The sequence below is a fragment of the Rhinolophus ferrumequinum genome, chromosome 3 (genome assembly GCF_004115265.2).
Source record: "Rhinolophus ferrumequinum isolate MPI-CBG mRhiFer1 chromosome 3, mRhiFer1_v1.p, whole genome shotgun sequence".
Classification (NCBI taxonomy): Eukaryota; Metazoa; Chordata; class Mammalia; order Chiroptera; family Rhinolophidae; genus Rhinolophus; species Rhinolophus ferrumequinum.
The window spans coordinates 89,951,581-89,977,888 of NC_046286.1; the positions used below are offsets into that span (position 1 = coordinate 89,951,581).

The following is a 26,308-nucleotide window of genomic DNA, read 5'->3' on the forward strand; positions in this document are numbered from 1 at the left end:
TCTCCACTTTGCAAACGTCCTCATCTTTGCTCAAATATTGTCTTCTTAAGGAGGCTTATTCTGATCCCTTTTAAAAATTGCAAGCTGCCTCTCATTCCCTCCTACCTGAATCCTTTTTCTCCTAGCTTTTCATTTTCCACAGCATTTCCTTTCCATAGCATATCTTTTACCAGTGATAAAAGAGAACATTTCCTAAAGATAAAAAAAAGTCAGTTCATCAGGAAGACATAATAATAAAGGGACATACACCGATTACAAGTTATAAAATACCTGAAGCAAAAACTCACAAAACTGAAAACAGAAATAAATCCACAATCCTAGTTGGACCTCTGAACATCCCTTCTCAATCACTGAAAGGGCAAGTGCAAAAGAAATCAGTAAGGATACGTAACGTCTGACTGGCATTTACTAAATGGGATAGCCCCAACTGCAGAACCCACATTCTGCTCAAGTGCACACGGAGTTTTCAAGAGGGGCCACAAGCTGATCCACAAAATAAAAGTCATGATAAATTTCAAAACGTTGAAATCATAGAGTACATTCCCTGAACACAATGGAATTAGAAATCAGTAACTACTATCTATAAAATTCTCTTAATCTGGACATTCAATACTTTTTAAATAAATAAGAAGAAGAATCAGAGGGGGGCGGAATCTGAAAATATTTTGAACTGAATGATAATGAAATACAACATATCAAAATATATTGGGTGTGACTGAGGCAGTGATTAGAGGGAAATTTATATCTTTAAATGCCTATATTATAAAAGGAAAAAGGATTTAAAAGCAATCATCTACTGCGTTGTACACCTGAAACTAATATAATATTGTATGTCAACTGTAATTGAAAAATTATGTTTATATACATAAATATATAAACATATAAATATATATAATATATAAATAATATATAATATATATTATATATAAAATAAAATCAACTTTCCACAGTAAGAAGCTGGTAAAGAGCAAATTAAACAAGGTAGAAACAAAGGAAGTAATGAGAAGAGGCAAAAATCAATGACATGTAATAGACAAACAAGGGAGAAAATTAATGAAGGCAAAGTAGGTTCTTTGAAAAAATTAATAAATGCATAAACCCTTATCAAAAGTAGTAAAGAAAAACAACAACAAAGAATAAACAAATGACCAATACCAGCAATGAAAAGTGGGCCCTGACCTCAGATCCCGTAAAAACTAAAAGCACACTAAGGAGTCACTTTCCACCAAAGTGCTACCCTGGTCACCCCTCTCCTTGTCTTGTCTCCCCTCTGCTGTCCTTACAGCATGTGACTCTCCCCACCCTTTGCAGCTGCCAAAGCAGTCTGCAGGAATGTTCTCTCACCTAGACTACATAGCCGCATGCATGAATTTGGGACATAAAATTGTCCAACTCATCACATACTTTCAAAGCCTCCTAATTCATCAATGTTATATCATCAGGGCTATTATTCAAATTTTAAACTGAAAGTTAAGTGGTGTTCTTTGTGGCTCAGACCCCACAGTTTCCTTGAGTTACATTCAAGGAAACATAACTCATGGGCCAAAGTGTCTTTAGAACAAGAATTTCATGCTTGATTTATCTTTTCCAAAAAACAAGGATTCCACATCATAAGCTACATCGATAGTGCTCAAAACAACCTTTTCTCTCTTCCCCAGTTCTCTTTCACAAACTTTGCCTCACTCCCCAACGCTGGTATCTTTTTTCCATGCCTTGCATTTTTGCCCACTACTACTCCAGCAAGCATCCTTGAGAGAAAATCTTGACACCATTTCTCCATCACACGGAACCACTATGGAAAAGCTACAGCATCTGATACCTTCCTCTCCTCCCTTAACCCCAAAGGAGTTAAACACAGAGGCCTTCAAGAATGTAATTCTTTTATTTTGACTCCATTTCTCTCAAGCAATTCTTACAAATATTTTCTGGAGAAAGAATTCATTACTTTTTTACTCTTTCCAATTTGAAAAAAAAAAAAAGCAGAAGATAATTCTGATTTTGAATTGGCCTTAGTTTTTAATACTCAGGGGGTTTTGTTAGACAAATATAAAGAAGGGAGGAGGGACTATCAAATTTGGAAGTTTCCCAGGCATTTGGGGTAGATTTCAATGGACATGATTCTCCCATATACGCACATTCATTTGCAAGATGACTTTACTGCTCCTCCTTTTGAGAGGTAGTCTACTTCTCCATGCCATGAGTCTTGAGGTTGGCCATTTGGAAAATGGGACATTAGCAAATGTGACAAGTAGTGGCTTGGAAAGGGCTTGCACGTTGGGGTTTATTCCTGCTGTTCTTGCTACCACCATGTAAATAAGCCTGGGCTAGCCTTATGGATGATGAGAGACGTGGCCTAATCGTTCTAATCACCCCAGCCAACACCCCGCCAACTGTCCAATGTGTCAGAAAGTCTGTCTTAGGTTATCTAACCTCCGGCTGACCCATCAGCTGACTGTGGATGTGTAAGCCAACCAGGCAGAGATCAGCCAAGCCAGGCCAGACCAGAATAGCCCAGCCAACTAATCATGAGCTAATTAAACTTGTTCCAAGCCATGACGTTTGGGGGTGGCATGTTATGTAGCAAAAGCTAACTGAAACAGCATTAAAAGTATTCATTTCTTATGATTACTTCAACAGATACCTCCTGAGGCCATCCGTGTGTGAGGCCCTTGGCTAGGTACAAGGATCCAAAGTCAAATACAACAGGGTTTTGACCTAGAGGGGCCCCCAACCTGATAGAGTGTATAGATACTAGCACATCGGTAATGGCAGTGAAGTTGGTGAATAATGAGGAAAAGTATGATCCAAAAAGAAAAATGGGGACATAGGTGACTCATTGGCTTGGGATGGTCTAGGAAAATAACAGATGACATCAGAATTGGATCCTCCACAATTAACTGAAGTTTACCAGCAAATAAGTTGGGGGAGGGCATTCTAGTCAAAGGGAAAAGCCTATGTAAAGGGTCAGAAACAGAAAAGAATATAAAGTGTTGCAGCCTGCAGGGGTGTGAAGTGATGATTAAGAAAATATGGTTCTCGCTCTCGGACATACATGTAAGGAATGTGAAATTTATTATGCAGATATTCCAGCAGAAGGAAAAGAACTTGGCTTCCTGTTCAACACACCGGTTCCACTACATTCCACCCAACACAACAGAGAATTTCTGGGAAGTTGGTTTTCCTTCTTCTCAGACTTGTAAGGAAAGAGGTTACATTAAGGAAGATCTTGACCCCTGCCCTCCTCCAAAGACAGCAGCCTTACAATGCAGTCTTTTCTCCGAAAGGGAAGGAGAAGACATAGATGTTGAAGCAAAAACAGGCTAGAGAACATTTTTTTGTCTTTTTAGTTATTTATAGCTAAAGTTGGTATTAAAAACCCTGATGTTTTTAATCTTCTGTAAACTGATTTATAAATGATTGTTCTAATGAAAATGTTTTTAAATGGCATTTATCCACCACATAAACAACTATTTAAAATGCGGATAAATGAATGTTTTATGTTCTTGCTTTTGCACTATTAAAACAGTAAGGTGCTCTCATTTTGCACTCTAAAAAATAAACAACAAAAAAGAGAAAATATGGTTCAAATAACCTATTTGAAAAGAAGTCCTAACTATTGTAGAAATATCACAAAATGAAGTAAAGAAGAAATCCCTGAAGTGAAAAATCACAACAAACTCGTCAGAGTACAAATTACCACATTTCCCTTCCTCCCACTCTTTGACTTTGGACCCTGTCGCAGTAAGTAAAGCTACTGATTGGAGTGCAAGTCTCCTCTTACGGACTCTGTGTTTATCCTGATGTGTTTAGTTCATACCATCAGCTCCATTCTACTTAAGACTCATTTAATTATACTTAATGTCATTCAAGTTGGAGAATACACACACCTAAATTGGCATATATATCCCCAATGATATGAGAGGCACAGTTATTTGCAAAGCAATTTAACTTTTTCTTTTTACATTGGTTTTAATTAATAACTTTCCAAAGTCAGCTGCTAAGAACAAAGAGGAAAAATAATTGTTTTAAAGTACAGGTATCCTCCACTTTTTGAAAGTTTGTGTTATACCGCTTCAGTTTTACACAAGACTCATGTTAGTACCTGTTTCCGCTAACCAAAAAAAATCTGAAGAGGATTTTCGTTTTTATGAAAAAAAGTGAAAAATGGTAATAGCATTCTGTGTTGCATAAGCCCTTACAGATGTGTATAAAGCACTGTGTTCCATTGTCATATATTTAAAGAAAAATTGGTCAGTCTTTTTAATAAGCGAAAACTGTACATACAGTATTTTTACTTTTACAGGCTGTGTATTGATCATTTTACCATATGATAGTGTTATTTTAGGTTGTATGTGTTATTTGCTATGATTTGGTAGTACGTTATTTTTGGGATCTGGGAATGCTCCAACATTTTTCCATATAAATTAATGGTAATTGCGTCTTCACTTCAGCTGGTGAGAGAGTTTTCACAGGAACCTCTACTTTTGGATAGCGGGGGAAATCTGTAATTTCCTGTTACCAAGATCATAAAGGTAAATTTAATTAATAAATGCATTCAAGTAATAAACTATTTATGTTCTTGTGTCTTTTACTGTCCCAAAGAACATATCTTTAAAGTGTTTAGGGAAGAGTTACGTGAAGAACCATTTAAAGTAAACCTCCGCCTACAGTTCCTTCTCTGGAACTTGTCCATTTGTTCATGTACCTGGCATAGTAACCTGGTAAACAGTAGAAGGAGGAGGGAGGAGGAGGGAGAGGGAAAAGGGAAGGGGACAGGAAGGGGACGGGGAAAGGAAGGAAGCAGTAGTAACTCCTGCATAACTTTAGGCATTTCACAACCTTCCAGAATCAAGCCTCGGGTGTCTGGCCTGAGTGCTCAGTAAATGCTTGTTGAATGAACAAACACACTCCAAATATAAAATGAGAAATTAAATGATCATTAAAGTACCTACCAATCCCAAGATTCAAATGTTTTTCCCATGAGACAACACAAAAGAATACAAAATGTGCACATTAGTTCAATTTATTAATTTAGTCTTATCCAACATATCATTGTACTTGCTGTTTAAAAGGAACACAAAGTATAAAACTGTAAAAATAATCCTGAAAAGTATATACATTTTTTGCAAAGTGTGATATTAAATACGGACCTTTAAAAAGTGTAATTGAGATGTGCCACAAGTCATCGTAAGAAGATGTAAAAGGTGAAAATTGAACATTGACATTGAAGCCAATTACTCAGTCAGTTGTACAATTCAGTGGCATTTAGTATGTTCACAACATTGTGCAATCACCCATCTTGTTCTAGTGTATTTTCATCACTGGAAGGAAACCAGTACCCATTTAAGCAGGCACTTCCCACTATCCCCTCTTCCCCAGCCCCTATCAACCATTAATCTGATTTCTGTCTTGATGGACTTGCCTATTCTAGATATTTCATATAAATGGAGACATACAATATGTGGCCTTCTGTGTCTAGCTTCTTTCACTTAGCATGTTTTTCAAGAAATATATTTTTCCTTTCACATTTAAGGAAACAAAAACTATTAATGTAAATCATGAAAAAAAGAAGACACCTTGGAAACTAAATGATATCTGAGGTAAGTGAGTGAGTCAGTGCAATTACCTTTCAGAATGCAATTCAAGTTTTCAGGACTGAATGGTGCTTAAACACTGATCAAATGAACAATACAGATTTGTAACAATTGAAATGCAGCATAAAAATCTTTAGAATTCATGCCCACAAAACTATCAATCATTAAAACCAATTTATTTTTATACATCACAGCTTTCATTGCAAAGCTACTGGAATGTTGTAGGGAATCAATACTATTCTCCTCCTTTTCCAATCTCGTTCTAATATAGGTAACAATTTTTAAAAGTTATCAATTGATATAAAAGACATCCAGTTGACATAATTAAGTATTCACTGGGTAATTCTACTCTTGAACAGATGTAATACTTATTATGGTTTCCATTTCTAGTTTGATTTCTTTTAATCAAATAATGTGGTCAAACCTGAATGATGACACTTGTTTTTCAATACTACAGGTTTGTGAGCTGCCTTTTAAAAGAAGCTCAAGACGTTCCTTAATCAAACCTACACTTACTGGCCCAAACTACTAAACATAGGCTGATTAGCAGAACAAGTTTTTTTAAAAAATTATGTACTTCATCCAAGTTTTCTGATCTGATCACCTAGTCAGAAAATTTAAGTCAAGTGATAAAAAAGAAATGACAATTAATAGGGCAAGAAGGATTTCAAATGAAAAAATAATCTAGGATAGCAAAGGGTAGGATCACCATTTTTCAACTTCAATCTTTTGAGCAATAACAAATTATTGCTGTTTTTCAGTTTGCTTTAGAAATGCTTTTCTTCACAGTACAGAATAGACACTTCAATCGAGCATGTCAAAGATAAAACAATTATAAAATAGGAGATCCATATCAGTCAGTTTTACGGTACTTTCTATAAAGTATTTCATGAATCATCCTTGTAACCCATTTTTTTTTGTAGTTTCTTAAGTCACTCCCCACATAATACATTGGAATGTCAAACATTCTGAATACAAAATGTCAGTTTTGAAATGTTTTAAGGTGAAAAAAGCACGAACTGTACCGCCATTAATACACCTCAAGATGTATTAAAATCTACTTGGCCAATTTATGGATGTTATACATGCAAATATACATGTAAACAATGAATTTATAGAACTTCACCATTCACAGATGCAATAAAATACCTGTAAAAACTCAGCAAGACCCTAGTCTTTGCAAAGGATTTTCAGAGCAACATGTCATACTTAGAAATTAACTATGTTGTTTCTTATTGGTATTATTCAATAATTCTTCCAAAACACTTATTAGGAATCAAATATTCTAGGCAACAATATTTTCCAAAGTAATTTCCTTATATCTAAATGTCCCTTCTCTTTCTGCATTTGTAAAGTAGAAAAGTGACACATCTCTCAAATATCCCCACACACTCATCAGTACGTATACTTGAGAACCTCAGTTTTTCCAGCCATAAAATTGAAACTTGAAAGGATTTATTTTTTGAACTTCCTTTGATCTTTTAAATCAAAGAAAATAATTGCATAAAAGGTAACTTAACAAAGAAACCATCCTCCCTCTTCCCTTACTTTTAGAAAGGAGCTTTAGAGTTTTTAGGGTTGGCCTCTACTTACGCATCTCACTTTTTTGTTTGGAAATCAAATTTAGATTAAATCCTAACAAAACCCAACAAAAACTTAACAAAAATACTGAATTATTTTAAACACAATGGAGATGTCCCTGACAAGTTGATTTTCTTTAAAGTCATAACTAATATGCTCTTGCATGTAAGAGAATTAGAGCAGTATTTAGCTAACCAGCCAAACACATTATCAAAGAAATTCTTTCCATCAAAGGCTTTGTCCAGACTTTTGAAAGGATGAGGGCCAATTGCTTTCTTTCCACTGCTATTCTAAACATCCACCTCCAATCACATCACCTTCCAATGCCGTGTGTCATGCATGAAACAAACACATTTTTTAATGTTTGCAAAAACTATTCCTTAGAAAATTTGAAAAATTAACAAAGCCCAATGTCTTTTCAGGTTGGAATGCAAAAAACATGAAGAAATGTGTTTTGTTTCTAAATGCCAAAGACTACATTCAACTTACCAGAGGTAAAAATCTGTGTTCAATATAGTAATATAAACTACCCTATCTTCAAGTTTTATTGAAAACCCCATTATCTTGAACGTCACTAAGATCCCAACATCCAATGTTAAGGGATAGTTAATAACAGCAACAATACTGAAGGGATATACAGCACAGCGTCAAAGACCAAAAAAGACTACACTACTGATGAACCAAAAACTCAACCTTTAAAAGCTTTCACTGATAGGGTCGAAAGGATTCCTACAAATATTTTTGTAGGATTTAATCCAGTATTTGTCTACTTCTACTCTTTATGTCTACTCTTTACTTATCCTAGAAATCTAATACATTCACATGACTCTGCAACCACTAAATAAGAAAATGAATGATGACGAGGCTTAATGTTAGTGATAATCAAGTTCATTATTTATCTTGAACAGAAGAAAACACTAGTGAAAGATTAATACTAATAACAGTAAATTTAAAATTACTAGTAAATACTAGTTTTTAAAAAAAGTCTCCAATGTATTTTGTCATATGGCTGCAATAGTGAGACAATATATACGTATATAATTTAACTTGACTATTAATAAATTACCATTACTCTTCATTTAATTTTGGATTACACACATATATATATACATACACACATTTACCCACTCCAATAACAACATCATTCAGGAGAATAGCTGGCATGTCCCAGGCTTTCCTCCAAGTTCTCATACTTTAGTATGAATCAGAATCACATGAAGGCCTTTGTTAAAACAGATTGCTGGTTCCCACCCCAGAATTTCTGAATTATTAACTCTGCAGAGAGGCCCGAGAATTTGCATTTCTAACAAATTGCCAGATGATGATGCAACTGGTGCAGGGACCACCCTTTGGGAATCACTACTATAATGATGTGTGAGGCTTAAAAGCCAATGAGAGAGGGAGAGGGAGAGGAAAAGGGAGAGGGAGAGGGAGAGGGAGACGCTAAGATAACAGGCAGTTCTGGGGAAGGAGGCAGCAGATAAAAGTGAATTCAGATACTTCCCTCCATCCTGATACTTAGCCTTTATCTTGCTGGTTAGCAAAGACTAAGGCATCAACAGACTTCTCAAATGACAGTTTAATTGTCAACATACCCACCTTTTCATGCTTAAAAGGCTAGACTATTCCCATTAAAGTTTTAGAAAAACAATACTGCCCCCCATTCTTCAGCCTTTCAATGCTCCTAGGTGGGACTACTTTCAAGAAGACACTGAGGGGACAAAGAAAGCTAACTGCTGAGTGTTCCATTTTAAAGAAGAAGTTTAATGCTCACCAGCAAAACATGGGTGAGCAATGATCAACAAGCAACCCCTACAACATGCAGAAATCCCCTCGATAGAAACAAGATGACTGTGTTTGGAATTTGTCAAACAACTATTAAAATTTTATTTAAATGAAAGTTTTTCTTTTTAAGTTACTGAGCCATATGAAGGGAAAATATTACTTTTATTAGAATTTTAACAAATGTTCCACAAAGAACACATTTTAACAAAATGGTATGGTGGCATAACAAACAAAAAAGAAAACACCCAAAGATGTGTAAAAGAAATATCAAGTGGAAAATGTTAGCTATCTCATGAGCCAGTATGGAAACAAGAAGTCTACACTTAAAAACCAAGGATTTTAAAAAGCACAACCATAAAACAAAAAGTTAATGTTTGTGCTATCCTAACCAGACACACATTCTTCAGCAAAACTTTAAAAGGCAGTTATATTTTACAGTATTTGATAATCTTATTTCTGACTTTCCACAGAAATAGCGACTGCTTGTGTCATTCAATCTCACAGTTGAAAAAGAAAGTTAAAGCACTAAAAAACAAGTATTCTACTCATTAAAATGATAGGTGAGGCAAAACAATTGATTAGTCTTTAGTGCTATTATTTTTCAACTGTAATAAGGACTTGATCCAACCAAAACAAGTCTTAAGCAGTTCTGAATTCTTTTCTAATGCCCAAGGAACGCCTCTGCCCAGCCTGGTTGCCATATATGGGAATCAAGAACCTCGTAACAGTAGAGCACGCTCAGGGACAAATGTAGGTGGAGACAAAACAGAGTTTTGATATTTATAACGAGGTCACTTGTCACCATTTCAGACTACCAAATGCCAGAAGTTACTTAAAACAAATTATTTAAGCACATGTCCCCATCTTTGCAGTTTATTTCTAAATACGGATATGTTCATTTTTTAAAAAAACTGATCACATCAGGTTAATAATAGTATTCGTAAACTTGAACACTATACTAAAATAGCTCAAGAACAGGTCTTTGAATAGTTTTCCGTTATATCTCGATCCTTACACAAAGATGAAATTCGTACTCTTTTTGGTAGAGAAGTCTATAGGAGATTAACCTGGACATATTTTAGAGATTGTCAACCATGACAGGTTTCTGCATTTTAAGATTGTCATCTTACAAAGATACCAAATTTCACATTTTTAAATGTCTTAAAACATAGTTGTGATAAACATCAAAAGGCAAAAATTTTAAATGCTTATGAAAACAGTTAAGCCCTTTGCATTCTGAATATTTGAAATTTATTTACACAGCATGTCCAATTCAAACTTAAAATGAGGTATATTTTCTTCTCCACAAACATCACAGACCTAGCAAACACCTTGAACAGTTTCAAATTAAAATAAATTCACAGGCTTTTTGTTTGTTTTTGCTTTAACCTGTCGTATAACACATTGCCATGAGTCTTTGGATGTGGCGTCTACAAAGAAGAAAGTTGCACATGGACACTCTCTAAATCGGAGTTGTAAATACATAAGGTGATAACATCTTTGTGAATTATTTTTAAAACATGGTAAATGGCATTCCCAGCCATGATTTTAAACATTATGTAAGTACAGAGATCATCTGCGTATCAACAATTGTATTAGGGAGCACTAGAAAATAAAATCTTTATGATCATTTTATGGAAGTGCTTATGCAACTGAAGTTTTTAATCTGAAAAAACCTATGCTGCAAAAATTTGAATCAAAATTTTTCTTTTTGAATGCATGGGTTGCAACCCACAGAAAACATGAGGAATATATTGTTTGGTCAGGATCATCTTGTTAGTTTAAGAAGCAAAAGATTTTAGAACCAAAATATGCACACCATTAAAAATACTAATTCTGAAAATTATGTAGCTAAAAATTCAATCACCCTGTCCAGCAAGTTCCAAAAATTTCACACATTTCAAACATTAAGGCAACTTTTCCCCAACTAAACAGTACTTTATAAAAATATATGTCACTTCAAAACATTATATACACAGTGACAATAAATTTAGCTAGTTGTAATCTTTAATACATTAATAAAGTGTCACATGTTACAAAGAAATTATACTAGGTGCTTGCATGTATGTGCAAGTGGAGTTATAGTTTTTAAAGTACAGGTTTTAAAACTGAGCGAAGTGAACGTCCTTCTTTCGTGAGTTCCCGTGTCACACACATACATGGCAATGGGATGGCTTCCTCCCGTTTCTCTACAATATTGTAACTGCATTTCTTCAAGTGGTCAGCCATGCTTAGGATGTCAGCAAACTTCCATTCATTAACAGAACAAAATGCCGTACTGAATCGCCATACCTAAAAGAAAATTCTACTTCAGATTTAAACAAGTCAATTTACACAAGTATCAAAACACACTTTTTGCTCTAACTCTATGCATTTCTACTGTTAGAGAAATATCCAATATAGAGTTTCAAGTAGTTAGCTACATAATTGAAATAATAAATCCATTTGGCTACAAATACGTTTATCAAATATTTATAAGATAAATCACTTCTTGGACATGACTTCAATAAAATAACCAAAAAGACAAAAATCAACATTAAAAATCACATCTTACCTTGCTTATTAAGCAATTTAAAAAAAAATCATAACTTCACGAATTCAGAACTACTTCCTAAAATAATACATAATGCACACTATTCTTCATCCTATCCAATTGGCTATATAGACTATCCATAGCCTGCAGATATACACAACACAAGTAGTATTTTTGTTCTCCAAGTTTTTGTTCCATTCCTATTATACTATATGAAGCATACGAAAAAATACTTTAAAGTATTGTGCCAAGGTACCTTATCTTTCCACTATATATAAGTACTCAAGATACTTCATAGTACTGAAAATACAGGTGCTTCGATTTCAAAGTTCAAAAAGTTTCTGAAAATTTACATAGGACAAACTTTTCTAAAGCGAGTCTCATTTCACTTCCTATCATATTCACCTGCTATCCCTGTTCTTGCACCTGCAGGTGAAAATGTGGGCTCCTTCCCCTTTGGCCCACTCAGCAGCTCCAAGCCCGAGGAAGCACTGTCATTTTATTAATTCGCAATGACTGTTACGGCCCCCTCACATCTGTACAACTGAAAATACAAAGCTACTTGCGCATGGCTAACAAGCTTGCATATAGCAGCACAGGCCTGGGGAACAAGCAGGAGTGGAACAGGACGGGCCCGGGCATCCGAGCTAAGCTCCGCTGAGGTAATGCCTGGTCAGAGACCACTGCCTCCATGGTGAAGCAGCAGGTACGCTAGAAAGTAGCCGTGGACTTGAGGGAACACTCAGAACTTCTCAGGAAAGGCTGGTAATGACTTCCGGGGTGGCCAGATGCCTTCCAAATTCTGTGTGAACACGATTATTTTTCAGTTGGCAACGGAAGTCTCCGCTGTTGGGCACATGGGGCTTAGCTGTTATACTCCTGAGGGTTGTATCAGTTACCCTGGATGGAGTCATTTCCCAGCAGTCGGTGAAGGTCTAAAAAGTAGCTATCAATAGACATTTTAGATTACAATTTCCCACACCCACTAAACTATGGGAAGAAGTAGAGGAGTTTTTGCTAAGCTTCAGCAGAAATAGTTAGCTGAAAGATTCAATGACGGCAGACAGCCTCCCTACTTCCACACAGTTCGAGAGCCGGGTGAAACAAACTCAGGAAAAAAACGGATGGCTCCCCCCTCCTGGTGTTAGTAATGGGTCAATTTTGCATTCAAGTAGCCATCAAGCATTTACTAATTGACTGCTATATGCAGGTACTATGCTAGGCATTAGATATTTTGGTTCCCAGAGTTTTGCTTCTCAAGAAAATTACAGTCTAATGAAAAAACTGACAATTCATCAGTGAATTTCAAAATAGCATGGTGAGTGCTTTAGTAGGGGTGTATGAAGTAGGGGTGTTTGAAGCAGGGGTTTATCAAGCAGGAGTATATGAAGTTGGGGTACATGAAGCAAGGGTGTATGAAGTAGGGGGTGTATAAAGTTAAGGGTGTATGAAGCAGGAGTGTACCATAGGCACCACACAAACACAGAGCAGTAAGCCTCCTTGAACGCTTCAGAGTGGGGTTCCACAAGGCTTAACTTGAGGAAGATCCTAAAACTAAGCAAGATATGGAAAGGAGTTGAAGATTACAACCTGTAAAGACAGGTTTCCTAGGTCTGAATCCACAGCTTAGTTAGACAAGTTACTGACCCTGTCTAAACCTCAATTTCTTCATCCATAAAATAGAGACAGTAGATTAAATAAATTAACGAAAGTAAAATGCTTATTAGCACACTATCTAGCATATTGCAAGTGCTCAAATGTAGGTGCTAGGGATGGCATACTCAAAGGTCTTAAGGCAAGAAAGAAAACATCCGGCAGCCCAGTGGCTCAGGTGGTTGGAGCGCGGTGCTCCTAACACAGAAGGCCAGGTGGAGAGCAAGGTTCATAATACCAGCATGGGCCAGGGAGCTGCGTCCTACAACTAGACAGAGAAACGATGGCTTAAAATCCAGGGGGGGAGGGGGCCACCAAAAAGAAAAAGAAAAAAAACATCAGGCAATGTAGTCAGTAATACCATGTTTCCCCGAAAATAAAACCAAGCTGGACCATCAGCTCTAATGCATCTTTTGGTCTTAGTTTACTATAATATAAGACCAGGTCTTATACAATATAAGACTGGGTACACTATAATATAAGACCGGTCTTATATTAATTTTTGCTCCAAAAGATACATTAGAGCTGATGGCCTGACTAAGTCTTATTTTCGGGGAATAACTAAGTATGGTGTCAGATGGGTATTAGATTTAGCGGGGTGATAATTTCCTAAGTTATATAAATGTCTAATCGCTATGTTGTTTACCTGAAACTAATATAATATTGTATGTCAACCGTAATTAAAAAATAAAAAAAAAATTAAAAAAACAAAAAGAAAACATCAGGCAACTGTAAGTAAATCAATGTGAGTAGAATATAAAGTGATAAGAGGAAATGGAAGAGGGAAGCAAGGACAAGATTATAAGAAGCCTTAAATGTTACATTAAGGACTGTCTCTATCCCAGGGAAAGAGACAAACATTTGAAGTTCTTAAGCACTGCAGCCTAAGAAGTGTATTTAAGCAAATATTGTCCCTCTTGCTCTTATGTAGAGAATAAGGGACACAGTTGGAACTAGAAACCCAGTTAGGAGGCAGCTGCAGTAATCCAGGAGAGAATTAAAGGTGGCGGTGAACTAAGGAAATAGCAGTATGAAGAGGGGAGACTCAATAGCACTTTGTGACGACCTGGATATGGAAATAAAGGGGACACAAGGGAGTCAACCCTAACTCCCAACTTCCTAGTTTAGGCAACCGGATAGAAGATGATGCCATTTTCTGAGAATGAGAGAGGGAGAGAAGTGGAGTAGGCTGGACATGTTGAGCTTGATCAGTGTAAGATAATCAAGTGGAGATGCCCAGTAGATGCTGGTACATAATGATCTGGAATTCAAAGGAGAAAATGGCCAAAATATAGACGTGTGAGTAATCTGTATGAATTATGGCAAAAATTACTCCAAGAGTAGATAAGATTTTCTGCAGGAATAGAACTCCAGAAAATATTTCCCCTCACAGGTCAAAAATAGTGGGCAAGAACAAAAAAAGGCCATACTCAGAATGTCCTACTCAAATGGAAGACACCAAATCATCTGGAAAATGAAAATACACACAAGCACACATGTATACACAAGTATGAAATTTTGTGTCACCAAATTCCATTTAGAAAAAAAAATCATAAAATAATCAGTGGGTTCATTCATTGGTCAAAGCCTCAGGAGAACACAGAAGCAGATGTAGAATTCTGAAAAACTGCAGCAATGAGTGAAAGTAAGAGAAAACCTAAGGGTGGCAAAAATAAAGTAGCTAAAAATGTGAACCCTGTGCAACCGATGTGAAGTTTGTCAAATTTTTCTCCAGTTTATAAAATGCATGGATTCATATTATGAATGTTTTGAAATGAAAAACACCTTCAATCAGATATTTGTAATACCTTCTTGTTTCTATTGCATATACCTCAAACAGAAGCTGGGCAAAAGTAGGGTATCAGAGGAGGAAGCTGGCGGAGCCAGGATTTGTTCCCGGGTCTGCCTATCTCTAGCTCAAGCTTCCAAGCTTCCCCACTCCCTCCCTGTTACTGTACTAAACCCAGATTCCCCACCAACAATACCAAATCCTACTTCCCTACTCTTACCTCACTTCAACCTAATACGTATCCATATCCATCCTTTTATGTCTTCTACACCCCAAATACTCCATCGGTCTTAACAGTAGCAGTAGTTCTCACTTTTTCTCATCTCTGCCAATTTAAGTTCTACCTGAAACAACCAAGTCCTAAAAATGAAATTGCTAAGAATAGAAAGCTGCTGCCAACTGTAAGCAGTAAAACACTGTCTTCTTGCCTCCTCCATTGTCCTGTAGTGAAAATGTCTCATATGGAGCCCAAATTCGAAGGTGGCTACCATGGCCTCAAACCAAGAGAGTTGTTACAGGAGAACTGAATGGGTACAGAACTGCTCAACTGGGAAAAGAGAAATGGCTCTGCCATATTAGATTAGAATCTAGTTCTAGGATGTGTGCAGTAAATATGTGATTACAACACACAATTTTAACTATACTAGTTTTTCATTAATTACTATTATTAAAAAAGAGTTGGTTGCCGTACTAAGTTTTAAGGATAGTCAATGTCAAAAGATACTCATTTTATTAATTCAGCAATATCATTGCTTATTATATGTTAAGAAAGGGATTGATATAGTTAAGGTTAAACTAACCTTTTCTTTTATCTGCCATGATGAGTTTCCTTCTGGGTACTTCCTTTTCCCCCACTGCAGTATGACCATTCCACGAGACTGAAGCAGACTGCCACACACATCCCTCATTAACTTGGATACACACGAGAGCTGGCACAGGCTGAAGCCATCGAGAAACCCTGCAATATGTTGCAGAACCTCAAAAGGAAGACTACTCAGATGGTCACTATGTAATCCCAACACACAATTTCTAGCAGGCTCTACTAATACTGTAGATACACATGGCTGAACTCCAAATGACCGCAAATGGCGGTCGTGTATAATCTTTGCTCCTTGTGTTGATGGACAAAATCTACGCTGAGAATAGGTACAACCATAATATGCTAAAGGACACCTCTGTTCCATCCAGCCATTGAGTCCAGCATGAATGTCACCATGCACGTTCTTAAAATGTGAAGAAAATTCTCTTCTTCTAAATAACTGTCCACAAACAAATGTAAACATTGAACGCTGCTTGGGTTGGTACCTAGCGACACATTCCAACACTAAATCCAGCCCAAGCGTCTGAAAAGGACTTGGATTTGAAAGCTGTGGGTTGGCATGATCACAAGCTGAAGCTGAAGCTATTTCTCCAACCATTGTATTTGTAGCTAAAATTGCAGATGGAAGTGAAAAAGTCTGAGTCCCAAAGTCAATGTGATAAACATCGACCATGCGACTATCAGATATACCCCTCCCACCTGGAGAATCTCCTAGACAAAATAGTAATGCTGCTGTGATTAGATCAATTCCTTGGAGGCCCATTGGATCTTCTGCAACTTCCAAATCTGATGTATCTACTGCTTTGTCTTCCTTTGGTTTAGACCAACATGAATTAGAAAGAAATTTGAATGAAGGAGGATGACTAAAAGATAAGACATCCACATTCCTCAAGTCCCCTAAGTCTACTTTCCTCCAACACAATTCTTCATCCTCACCATCAGGCATGAGGATTCGCTGAACTGTGCCGTTAGGCAAAGCATTAGATGGTATCACTTCCCTAAGTTGTGCTGCTACTGAAAGTGAACTGGAAGGTTGGGAAGTGCCATCTGACGCAACACATTCTCCATTTGTTAAGTTACTTTGTTTTGAATCACCATGTGAATTCTGGTTCTGGTCTATGACCTCTGTACATATATTTTCCAAAGGAAAGCCATTACAAAGAGCAGAAGTGCCATAAGAACTGGTATTCAAGTCACACAATAAATCATTTGAACCATTTTGTTCAGACTGGGCATTCTGACTTGCGTTGTTATGATCAATTCCACCTACTGCTCCAATCTCATCCTCGTGAAGATGGTCCTGGTCTTTCAAGTTTCTATTCTGTAAGCTTTCTCTGGCATTTTGCTCTTCATTCATTTCATTTGGGGAAGCACAAAGACTGGTACTTAACATGCCAATGTCTCTTGTGGCGGTATTCAGGATATCTAAAGCAGCAGCCAAACTTCTGGTTGTTTCTACAGTAGCTTGATAAAGTGCACCATAAGATTCTTCATCAACAGACACCAAACCATTAGCATGTGGTATCTCTGGGACATTTGATTTAACTGATATTTGTTCTCTAGGTTCTGATACTTTATCAGTTGCTTTTGACATCATGGTGGCTACTTTCAGAGATTCTAAGAGCATCCTTTGGTCTTGAAGAGCCAAAGCCATATCTAATTGTGCCACTTCATCCACATCTCTGCTTAGATTTTCATATGATTTCCGGTCTGCATAACTAACTGGCCATCGGTTCCACTCCATAGTACAGCACACCACACTTGCTGGACACATTTCTAGATGTTCAGCAACTTTATTTCGAGCCATTGTAAATGGACAGCCAAAGTCACTATTTAAGCAAGGCACTCGTTCAAATGGACATAAAAGTCGATGCTCATCAGCTTTACAAGAATGGAAGACTGCTCCACAGACTAATGGACAACCAATCAAATCACAAGAAATCCCAGGCTCTGGTCTGGTCATACACCGTCTACTGACACAATTCACGCAGTGCGAATGCTGCAGCTCCGCCTCCATAATGGCCAGTCCAGCGCTAGTTGTTGAGATGGAAAAAAGATGAGAAGTTAGGCAAAGAATCGTAAATTTTTAAAAATTGTTTAATAATGTAAATCAAATTATGAAGGTATATTGGCTTATTTTAGAATGAGATATATAAAATATAAACATATTTAACAAGGTTATTTTACATATAAACAATCCATCCTGAAACAACTTAAGCATTTCAACTAACAATTCAGTACTTTAGCTAAAATGTCATAAAAGTTCATTTTTATATACCATATAACAAGAAACAAGTTAATGTATATATAATGTATATATAAAAACAAGTTAATGTATATTTAACTCTTACATGTCAGAAAATGCTTTAGCTTTCACCTGTTTAATTTCAACTAAACTAATTCTGAAGTACCCCAAATTGCAGAGAGCTCACCATATTCCTAAAAGAATAATCTAAATTTCACTAATATATCTAACTCAAAGTTTATTAGATGTTCTTTTATTTCCTCTAAATATATGAATTCATTTAAGATTTCATCTATTGTTTGCTCCTTCTACAGATGTCTCAATAAATTCCACAGCAAATCAATAGAGTAAGCCTTAATTAAAACTTACAGAGAATTTACTCAGAAAAATATAAGTTCTAGCTCCAGTTCTATGGCTATAGGCAAATCACTTACTTCTGAGGGCCACAGTTTCCATTCATTCATTAAACATCTGTTTATGCTTAACTACTATGTACCAGACACTGCGTCTGACGTGGCAACATAAAAGTTAGTAAAACACGGTGTCTCCTTTCAAGGAGCTACAGCAGGAAGTCAGAGACAGTAAAAATTACGTCATATTATTATTATGTGATCAATATGACAGCAGTAAAATGGTAATACAGAGAAGATCATCAGTATTGGTAGGGGCTAAAGAAGAATTCAGAGTAAGTCTTGAAAGATGAAATGTCTTTTAAGGTGGGTAGGTTTGGAAAGAAAGGGAGGCATTCAATGCTGAAGTAAAAGCATAAGCAAATGCAGAAAAGCAAGAATAGGCAAATGATGTCCAGGGAACTCCAAGTTTCCTAGTATTGCACTTTCACAAGGTGAAAATGCAAGGTGGCTGTGAGAGATGAGGCCAGACAGGAATAAGGCAAACCCTGAAGAGTGCGTGAGATGCTACTCTGAGGAGTTCAGACCTTAACTGGAAATCATTAGGAGTTAAACGGAGAAATGGTATCTATAAAATAACACGAGGGAATTACAGATAACTAAGAGTCTCTCCTGCTTTTATCAAGAAAAGTTTAATATAAAAATTAGAGAAAGCATCAGCACAATATATTCATTCAATTATAATTACTGAACCTATTCAATGTCTTTTTTCTATAATATTTAACTACTTTATCGGCTTGTTCCTAATAGCAGTAAAAACTTAAAAGACTATTTTATCTTTAAAAACCTAAATAATGAAGCAATATCCCCCTTTTGCTACTATTCTTTTTTCCTATTCGGTCAAGCTTTCAGAAGAAAACAAAAAAATTAACCCCCAAACCCTTCTAACCTCCCATATATTCTTCAGCCTCTAATCTGGCTTTTATTTTTACTACCACTCATTAAAACTGCACTCTCAGATTCTCAATGCTAAATCCAAAGGGTATTTTTTTTCAGACCCTATCTTCCCTAGCCGTTATATCCTTATGTTAACTAATTCCTCCTTTTTGGAACTATTGTCTTTCCTTGATGTCAGGGAAAACTCATCCTTGAGTTTTCATGTCACATTTCCCTGGTTTTCCTCCTACCTCTTTGGTTGTTCCTTAAACTTTACTTCTAAAACATTACTCTTCTTCAGGGATCCATGTCATTTCATGATCATTCTACACATTCTCTCCCTGGGTGTTCTCCGTTTCTCAAAAGCTTCAATTACCACCAACATGTGGAAAACTCATCTGTGCCTCCTACCCAGATCCCTCTTCCAAAGTTGAGATCTCTACAGCTAATTACTTATTATACATTTCCACTTGTATATGGCACAGGCAACTCATGTCAACATTTTCCAAGTTAAATTATGTTGTAGTAGATAACAATTTTCTGGATAAAATGCTGATTATTAGCTTATTTTCTTCACTTCAGTGCATAAAAGATTGCTATTAGGTTGGTGCAAAAGTAACTGTGGTTTTTGCAATTATTAACCTTTTGAACCGCAATTACTTTTGCACCAACCTAACAGTGACTACTGTAAACTAGTTACTCGTCAAATTGCTATTTTTCTCCAGTGCAAGTTTGCTTTTCCTCAAACTAAAATAATAAAAGTCTACTGATTATTAATAGAGCTTTGTTGATTAAACAGAAAAGTTATGAGTTGATATTATAGTGCTTAATGATGCAGGGGGTGAGAGGGAGGCACACACTTATCAACAAAACCGTATTTTTAAATTGTGTTTAAAAATTACAAATTATGAACTAAATATACTTTCAAATACTTAACCTCATAAATTGTATAGGTAAGGACAGAACCTATAAAGATAAATATGCTAAGAGTCATAATAGAAGAAATGACAGATTAATGATGGCAAACATTTGTAAATTAAGCAGAAATTCAAAACGAAACTTTAATAAGAATTAGGACAAATTTTACTGAGTGATTAGATTGTGAAAACAGCAGTAGCTTTCTTATTTTGCAACCAGAATGAGTTCATCTCACATGCTGGAAGTTATAAGCTTGACTGTTACTAAGAGAGAAACCTAAAAATATAAGTAGTTCCAACAGAAGTGACCACTGCTCTCAGAAATTGTAGGAACACTTTATGTTATGTACATATCACATGACCACACCAGACAGAACACAACTCAGAAAAGTCACTTAATTCAAAAGTGTTTAAAATACCAACTGCTACAAACAACTGAGTTAAATGCAAAACAGCAATAACTCTGACAGGCAGTAGAAGGCTCTCAAGCTTCAAAATAAATAGCCTCTTGCACACTGTTCCATTCTGAATAACAAGTGTTAAAAAATAAAATCATCCACAGCAATGACTCCAAAAATATTTATTTATTACAGTAGACTTACAGAGAAGAACAAGGGAACACTAACTATGTACCTATTTTGTCTTTCTTTACATATGTCATGTCCTTAATGTCACAATCCACCTAAAAACCCAGAGGAAACTGAGGTCCAGAAAGGCTAAGAGACTTGTCCATCTACATAGTAAGGTCATCTACATAGTAAGTGGCAGAGCTAGGATTTAAATCTATATCTGATTGATGCACTTGGACAATAACAGATATGTTTACTTATGAAAGTTTAAGAAAATCAGGCAGCACTTCATTAACTGATGATCCAATTGTAAGATGGTATTTGAGGAATGGCGATTACACAACTTTGCTTATCCTTTATTCCAATACAATCACCCCTGTGGTCAAGAAAGACTTTTTGGTCCTTTCTAATTATAATAGCACAGTACTTTGCTTTAAATATAAATGTTTTAAATTATTTAAAAAATAACACATTTATAATGCTCACTATAAACATATGGCACAATATAAATTTAACAATTCTCAAAATAGCTGTACAAAGGAGTCAAGTTTAATTCCATTATACTGTTAAATATATTAAGACATAAGAAAATGCACTAGACAATACCCAAAGAGTATTCTGGGGATACAACCCACAGTCTCAGAAATTAAACTTCCAGAGCCATCCTCTTTCTAATCAAGATGATTATTATCAAATTAAATATGCCTCTATAAAGGATTTCATGTTGCTCACAAATCCTGTGAAACAGTCTAAAACATCAATCCCTGATTTATCAGTTGAACAGTGACACAGCAAGCTCAGGAGAAAACATGCTTCTAAAATTGAGGCTTCAAGTTCAAGATGAGCTTAATTTAAAACTTCTCAATATTCAGGCTTTTTTAAATGCTCTAGAAAAAGAATCTCAACATTCCAAACAACTGGAAAAAGTTTCATTAGACTAGAAAATATCTGTAAATGATTAAATGCTTTACAGTTTCAATTTTCTCTAACAGAAATTCTTGGCAAACTCTTACTCTATGGCTGACAAGCAATCCATAAAAATAGTTTTAAGACATGGCACTTTCCCATACAATGAAATGAGGCCTTGTTTTTGAAGGTTATTTCTATGCTTAAAGATATGCCCTCAAAATAGTATTTCTTTATTTTTCCAAATTCATTAAAATGCATAATGCGATAAATCAATAAAACACTGCAAATAAGCACAATTTTAAAATATGCTAAGTCAAGTCACCCAAAGTACTGGATCCAGCTTGCTGCCTCAGGCTTTTCTTAATACACACACACACACCACACACCCCTACCTTTCCCTCCCCAACTGCTGCCTCCATTCTTTCTGTCTCAGCTTCGTTGTTACTTTTCCACATACCAAAAGGCAAGGAAGGTATGGATCCCACATTATGCTACATGCTCAATACACATTGCATTTTTCCTTGGTAATTATCCTGTTTAATCTCTATCTCTACAGGAAAACTATAAACTCCATGAAGGAGGCAGGATCATCTCTGTCTCATTCATTCTTGAGTTCCCTATAGTCCCTAAAATTATACCTCAATTACAGCCTCACTTATCTTAAAAACATGAACAAATGAAAGATTTATAATACAAGAAATAAATGGATTCCAAAACCGAGATTCTTGATTTCATGTGTATCTTTTCATGAAAACTATGTATTTCATGAGAAGATACACTCTTATAGATTTAGCATTAGACAATCAAACTGAATCAAAATTTTATAACTGATATCTCACTGCATCAGTTATAAAAAGTCAATAGTTCTCAAACATTTATTGAGCACCTAGGTCATATGTCCTAGGCATTATATATGGAGTAAGACAAACTGTCCATCAATAAAAGCAAATCAAAGGGAAGAACAAAGTTAATTTCAACCTTCCATTATTTTAAAATTCTAAAAAAAATAATAGTATTAAAAGGGACAGAAGGAAACATTTACCTATCCACTGCTCCACTATTTTAATCCCCTAATCAATGCTGCAGTCTGGTTACTGGTTATTGACTATAGAGACATCAGATTCAAAAAGAAAAGCAAAGGTGGAGATGTCTGCACATGTGCAAGTGCCTAGGTAGGTATAGGGTAAGGAAAAGAAGCTCAAAAAAGGAAGTTGTATCAGCCGACTGCTTAATATTACAATTAATATGGTACTAGACGGACTAAAAGTCTACTTATGAAAATATTGCTTCAGTGTAAAGTTGAATATAACTATAGACAGACTTGTTCAATTCATTAACCATTACAAGTAAGTCTATGACTAAAATTTCAAATTACGCAATCAGTAATGAGCTCCTCCAGAGCAAGCCTCTTCCTTCTTGTATAGTACAAGGTACTACTACATAGTAAACATAAACACTTGCTGGCTGATTTGCTGATCAGGTACACTAAGTTTTAAAAACTACAATAAATCTATAACCTCAGTTGGACATCTTATTTCATTGGTTTAAAAAAAAGGGGTTGGGGGTAACTAGACAAGATTGAAAGCCCAGTATCATCAAACTCCCTATTCAAAGCACACATCCTCCCGATGAGTCCAAACAGCTAAATGGGCTACACTCTATACATTCTTTTGTTAAATTTTGGTTCTTATTTTTTATTTACAGAATGATGACCTAATTATATGGAAGTTTTTTTCAAGTTTTTAGCCTTCCAGTTATAGAATCAAAACATACATCTTTCATTTCTAAATATGGTCATGAGTAACTTATTCCAAAGTGAAAGTTCTCACTACCTGCCATATTCTCCACTAAATAAGCAAATGAAATTATTATAGACTTACATCAGAAATCAAAATAACAAATATTAATAAATATTTAAGACCAGAACCTATTTGAGTAGATACTCAAATAAAAATAATTCACCCAAAGGATGGAACTCAGTTATTAAAATGGGCAGCAAGGCACAGGGGAATGGGCTTGCAAAAAATCTCAGCTTTGTGACCTTCAGGTAATTAATCACTCTATTGTGAAAACTACCTAGAACTCTACAAAGGCTGGTTACTGTTATGTGTGTGTCCAGCAGGATACAAACTGTTTTCCTCAGAAATTGGAATGTACTTCAATTTACAAAACAGCAACATTCACATACACAAAGGTTTATGTATAATTACTTTTTATATCAGGTCTTTTATACTTACAAAGTTTACTAAAAGTAATCAGATGAGGAATGATCTAATGCTAACATTACCTACTCTTAAAAAAAAAAGACATACCCTTTTTGTAAAAAATTTTCAGACTGGGTTTTAATTCAGGCATGCTTATCTGTGTTTAACTATCTAGCTACCTACAATGTAAAAACCACTAGTGCAAGGCCGATCTCACCTTTTTCATCAAACCAATTTTGAAATTAAATAATGTTTCATATAGCCTTTTGACTGAAGACTTTAATGTCAAAGAATCTAGGAATACAATGCCATTCCAGAGCATATACTAACTCCTTTTGATGAAACAGGCAGTCATAAGAATTCAGTTAAAAGATGTACCCAAAACCATAAAGAACAGCATCTTATCCCATTAAAAGTCACATTTTGGTAACATATCAAATAGTAAACACACACGAACCAATGCCTATTTTGGTGACCTCTCTAACCATCTGTTACCTCAAAATATGTATCATTGCTTCGTTAATAGTATATTTTATTAGGAAACTTTGTATTTTTAAAAAAAAAAAAGTCTCCAGTGCTAGACTGGAGAAATATTGAAGTTAAATACCCTAGTACACTTGGAATGCATAAAAGTTTGCCTGTATTGGAAACTTCAGTTCTCTGGTAACACAAAACTCCACCCACTAACATTTCCAGAATCACAAAATAAGCTATGTCACCGCATTAAAGTACCAGATAAAAACAAACTGGCAACTTACAAAGTTTGCAAAACACCATGTTATCCCCAATTTAACTTCTGTAGTAAGAAACAGTGACTAAGCATAAAGAACAGTGATTCAGCGAAAAATCTCATACTGAACAATCCAACCCTTAGAAAAAAATCCTAAACGTACATTTTATCCTACCTACTCTTTTTCCTTTTGCTGCGTCAACAACTGGACTGCTTTGGGAAACCTTGACAAACATGAGCAAATGTAAAACCTGTTCATTTAATTTACTAGGTCTCTGAAGGACACAGCACACTACTGAAAGGCAGCAACCAGAAATTAAAGCTAGAAAGTTTGGGTTTTTGTGTTTAAAGAGTTTTAACTTAATGCACTCTGATATCAGAATGCCCATAAATAACTTCATCTTGGATCGGAGTCAACAAAGTAATTATGGAATAAAAGGTCAATTCCTTCCCAAGCATCTTTTATCTGAGGCTTACGACATGGCTCAGAAAGAAAAACAAGAGAGGGGCAGAGGGGAACGGAGTACCAGAGCCATGGTAAACAACACACTGCTCTGCCAGTCTCTATTCTCCCCAATACCCTCGTTAAACACATACTCGAAGGAGACTGCTTTGAATTCATCGCGCACCGTGCGGCCCCCTTCCAAGCCATGTACTTGCACGGGACAGGGTACAGGCAACTTGGAAGTGGCCATACCCCTCGGATCTGTAAAATCAGAAAGTTCCCCTTTAATAAGGACTGAGGCTCAGCAAGACTCAGAGCTTCTCACTTCCATGAATGGAAAAGTTACCAACTTCACTCATCCCGTGGAGACAGTTGATGATGCCTCCCAGTCTTACTTTAACCCGTTTGTGACCCCCCTAAAGAACCCAAGTGTCTGAAAGGCAAAAGCAAAGAGAAGCCGGGTTTTCGAGGTTCGTCGGGTGTTCTGAGTGGAGCTCCTGCTTCACCCCTCCCCACCACACCAACACCAAGGCAGGGGGACTCGGGGGTCAGGGCTCAGGGCGTGGGTCGCCATTTGCGGACCGTCTCTGCGCTGGCCCGGCCGGAGGATGGCCGCCGCCGCCCACGCCGCGGCCGCCCGCTTTGGCGCCAGGACCCCACCGGGCAGCACCCGGCCGTGTTTACTCCGGCCCGCCGACCCCCACGGCCTCCTCCGCCCCGGCCGCGGGCCTCGCACGGCCCGGCCACCGCCTTCATCCCCGGGGCAGCCCTGGCCGTGTCGGCCTCCCCTGTGGGCCTCCTGACACTCACCGGCCGGCACGGCCGAACCGCGGCCCAGGCCCAGGCTGTCGTGGCCGTCGTGGCCCGCTGCTCCGCGCCGCCCCGGCGCCACTCCGCGCCCCACACGCCCGCGCGGTCCGCCCTTCTTCTTGCCTCTCTGCCCCGCCGGGCAGCGGCCTTTCCTCTCCTCTCCTCCAGCAGCTCCTCGGCCTTCTCCCCAGGAGGCCGCCCTCCTCGTGCGCCCCGCCCCCTCCGCTCTGCTCCGCTCGCCCCGCCCACCCGGCCCGGCCAGGCCTCCGAGGCTGTGGCCGCCGCAGCCGCGGCGAGCCTGGCGGAGGCGCAGGCGTTGAGCCCGACGGAGACGCGCACGCTGAGCTTCGCGAGCACGCGCACGCCCCCACTCACACCTCAGGCGACGTGGCGGGGAGTGGGGTCTGGAGTACCCTGCCTGCAAGGGGTTCCCACTTG

At 37.1% G+C, this 26,308-nt stretch overlaps 2 protein-coding genes across 2 annotated transcripts in view; both read right to left on the reverse strand.

Moving 5' to 3' along the window:
• Window positions 1–25,986, reverse strand: part of EPM2A (EPM2A glucan phosphatase, laforin) — a 124,014-nt gene extending 98,028 nt beyond the window's left edge. Inside the window, exon 1 of the mRNA XM_033096005.1 lies at window positions 25,871–25,986. The gene's annotated coding sequence lies outside the window, so the exon portion shown is untranslated. The remainder of the gene's footprint in view (window positions 1–25,870) is intronic.
• On the reverse strand, window positions 9,039–26,015 carry FBXO30 (F-box protein 30). The gene is made up of 3 exons (XM_033095949.1): window positions 25,871–26,015; window positions 15,736–17,788; window positions 9,039–11,252 (listed from the first exon to the last, which is right to left on the reverse strand). Exons 2-3 carry the CDS (start codon window positions 17,770–17,772, stop codon window positions 11,049–11,051), a joined length of 2,241 nt encoding a protein of 746 aa, XP_032951840.1. The 5' UTR covers window positions 17,773–17,788; window positions 25,871–26,015; the 3' UTR covers window positions 9,039–11,048.
• Window positions 26,016–26,308: the final 293 nt, after the last annotated feature.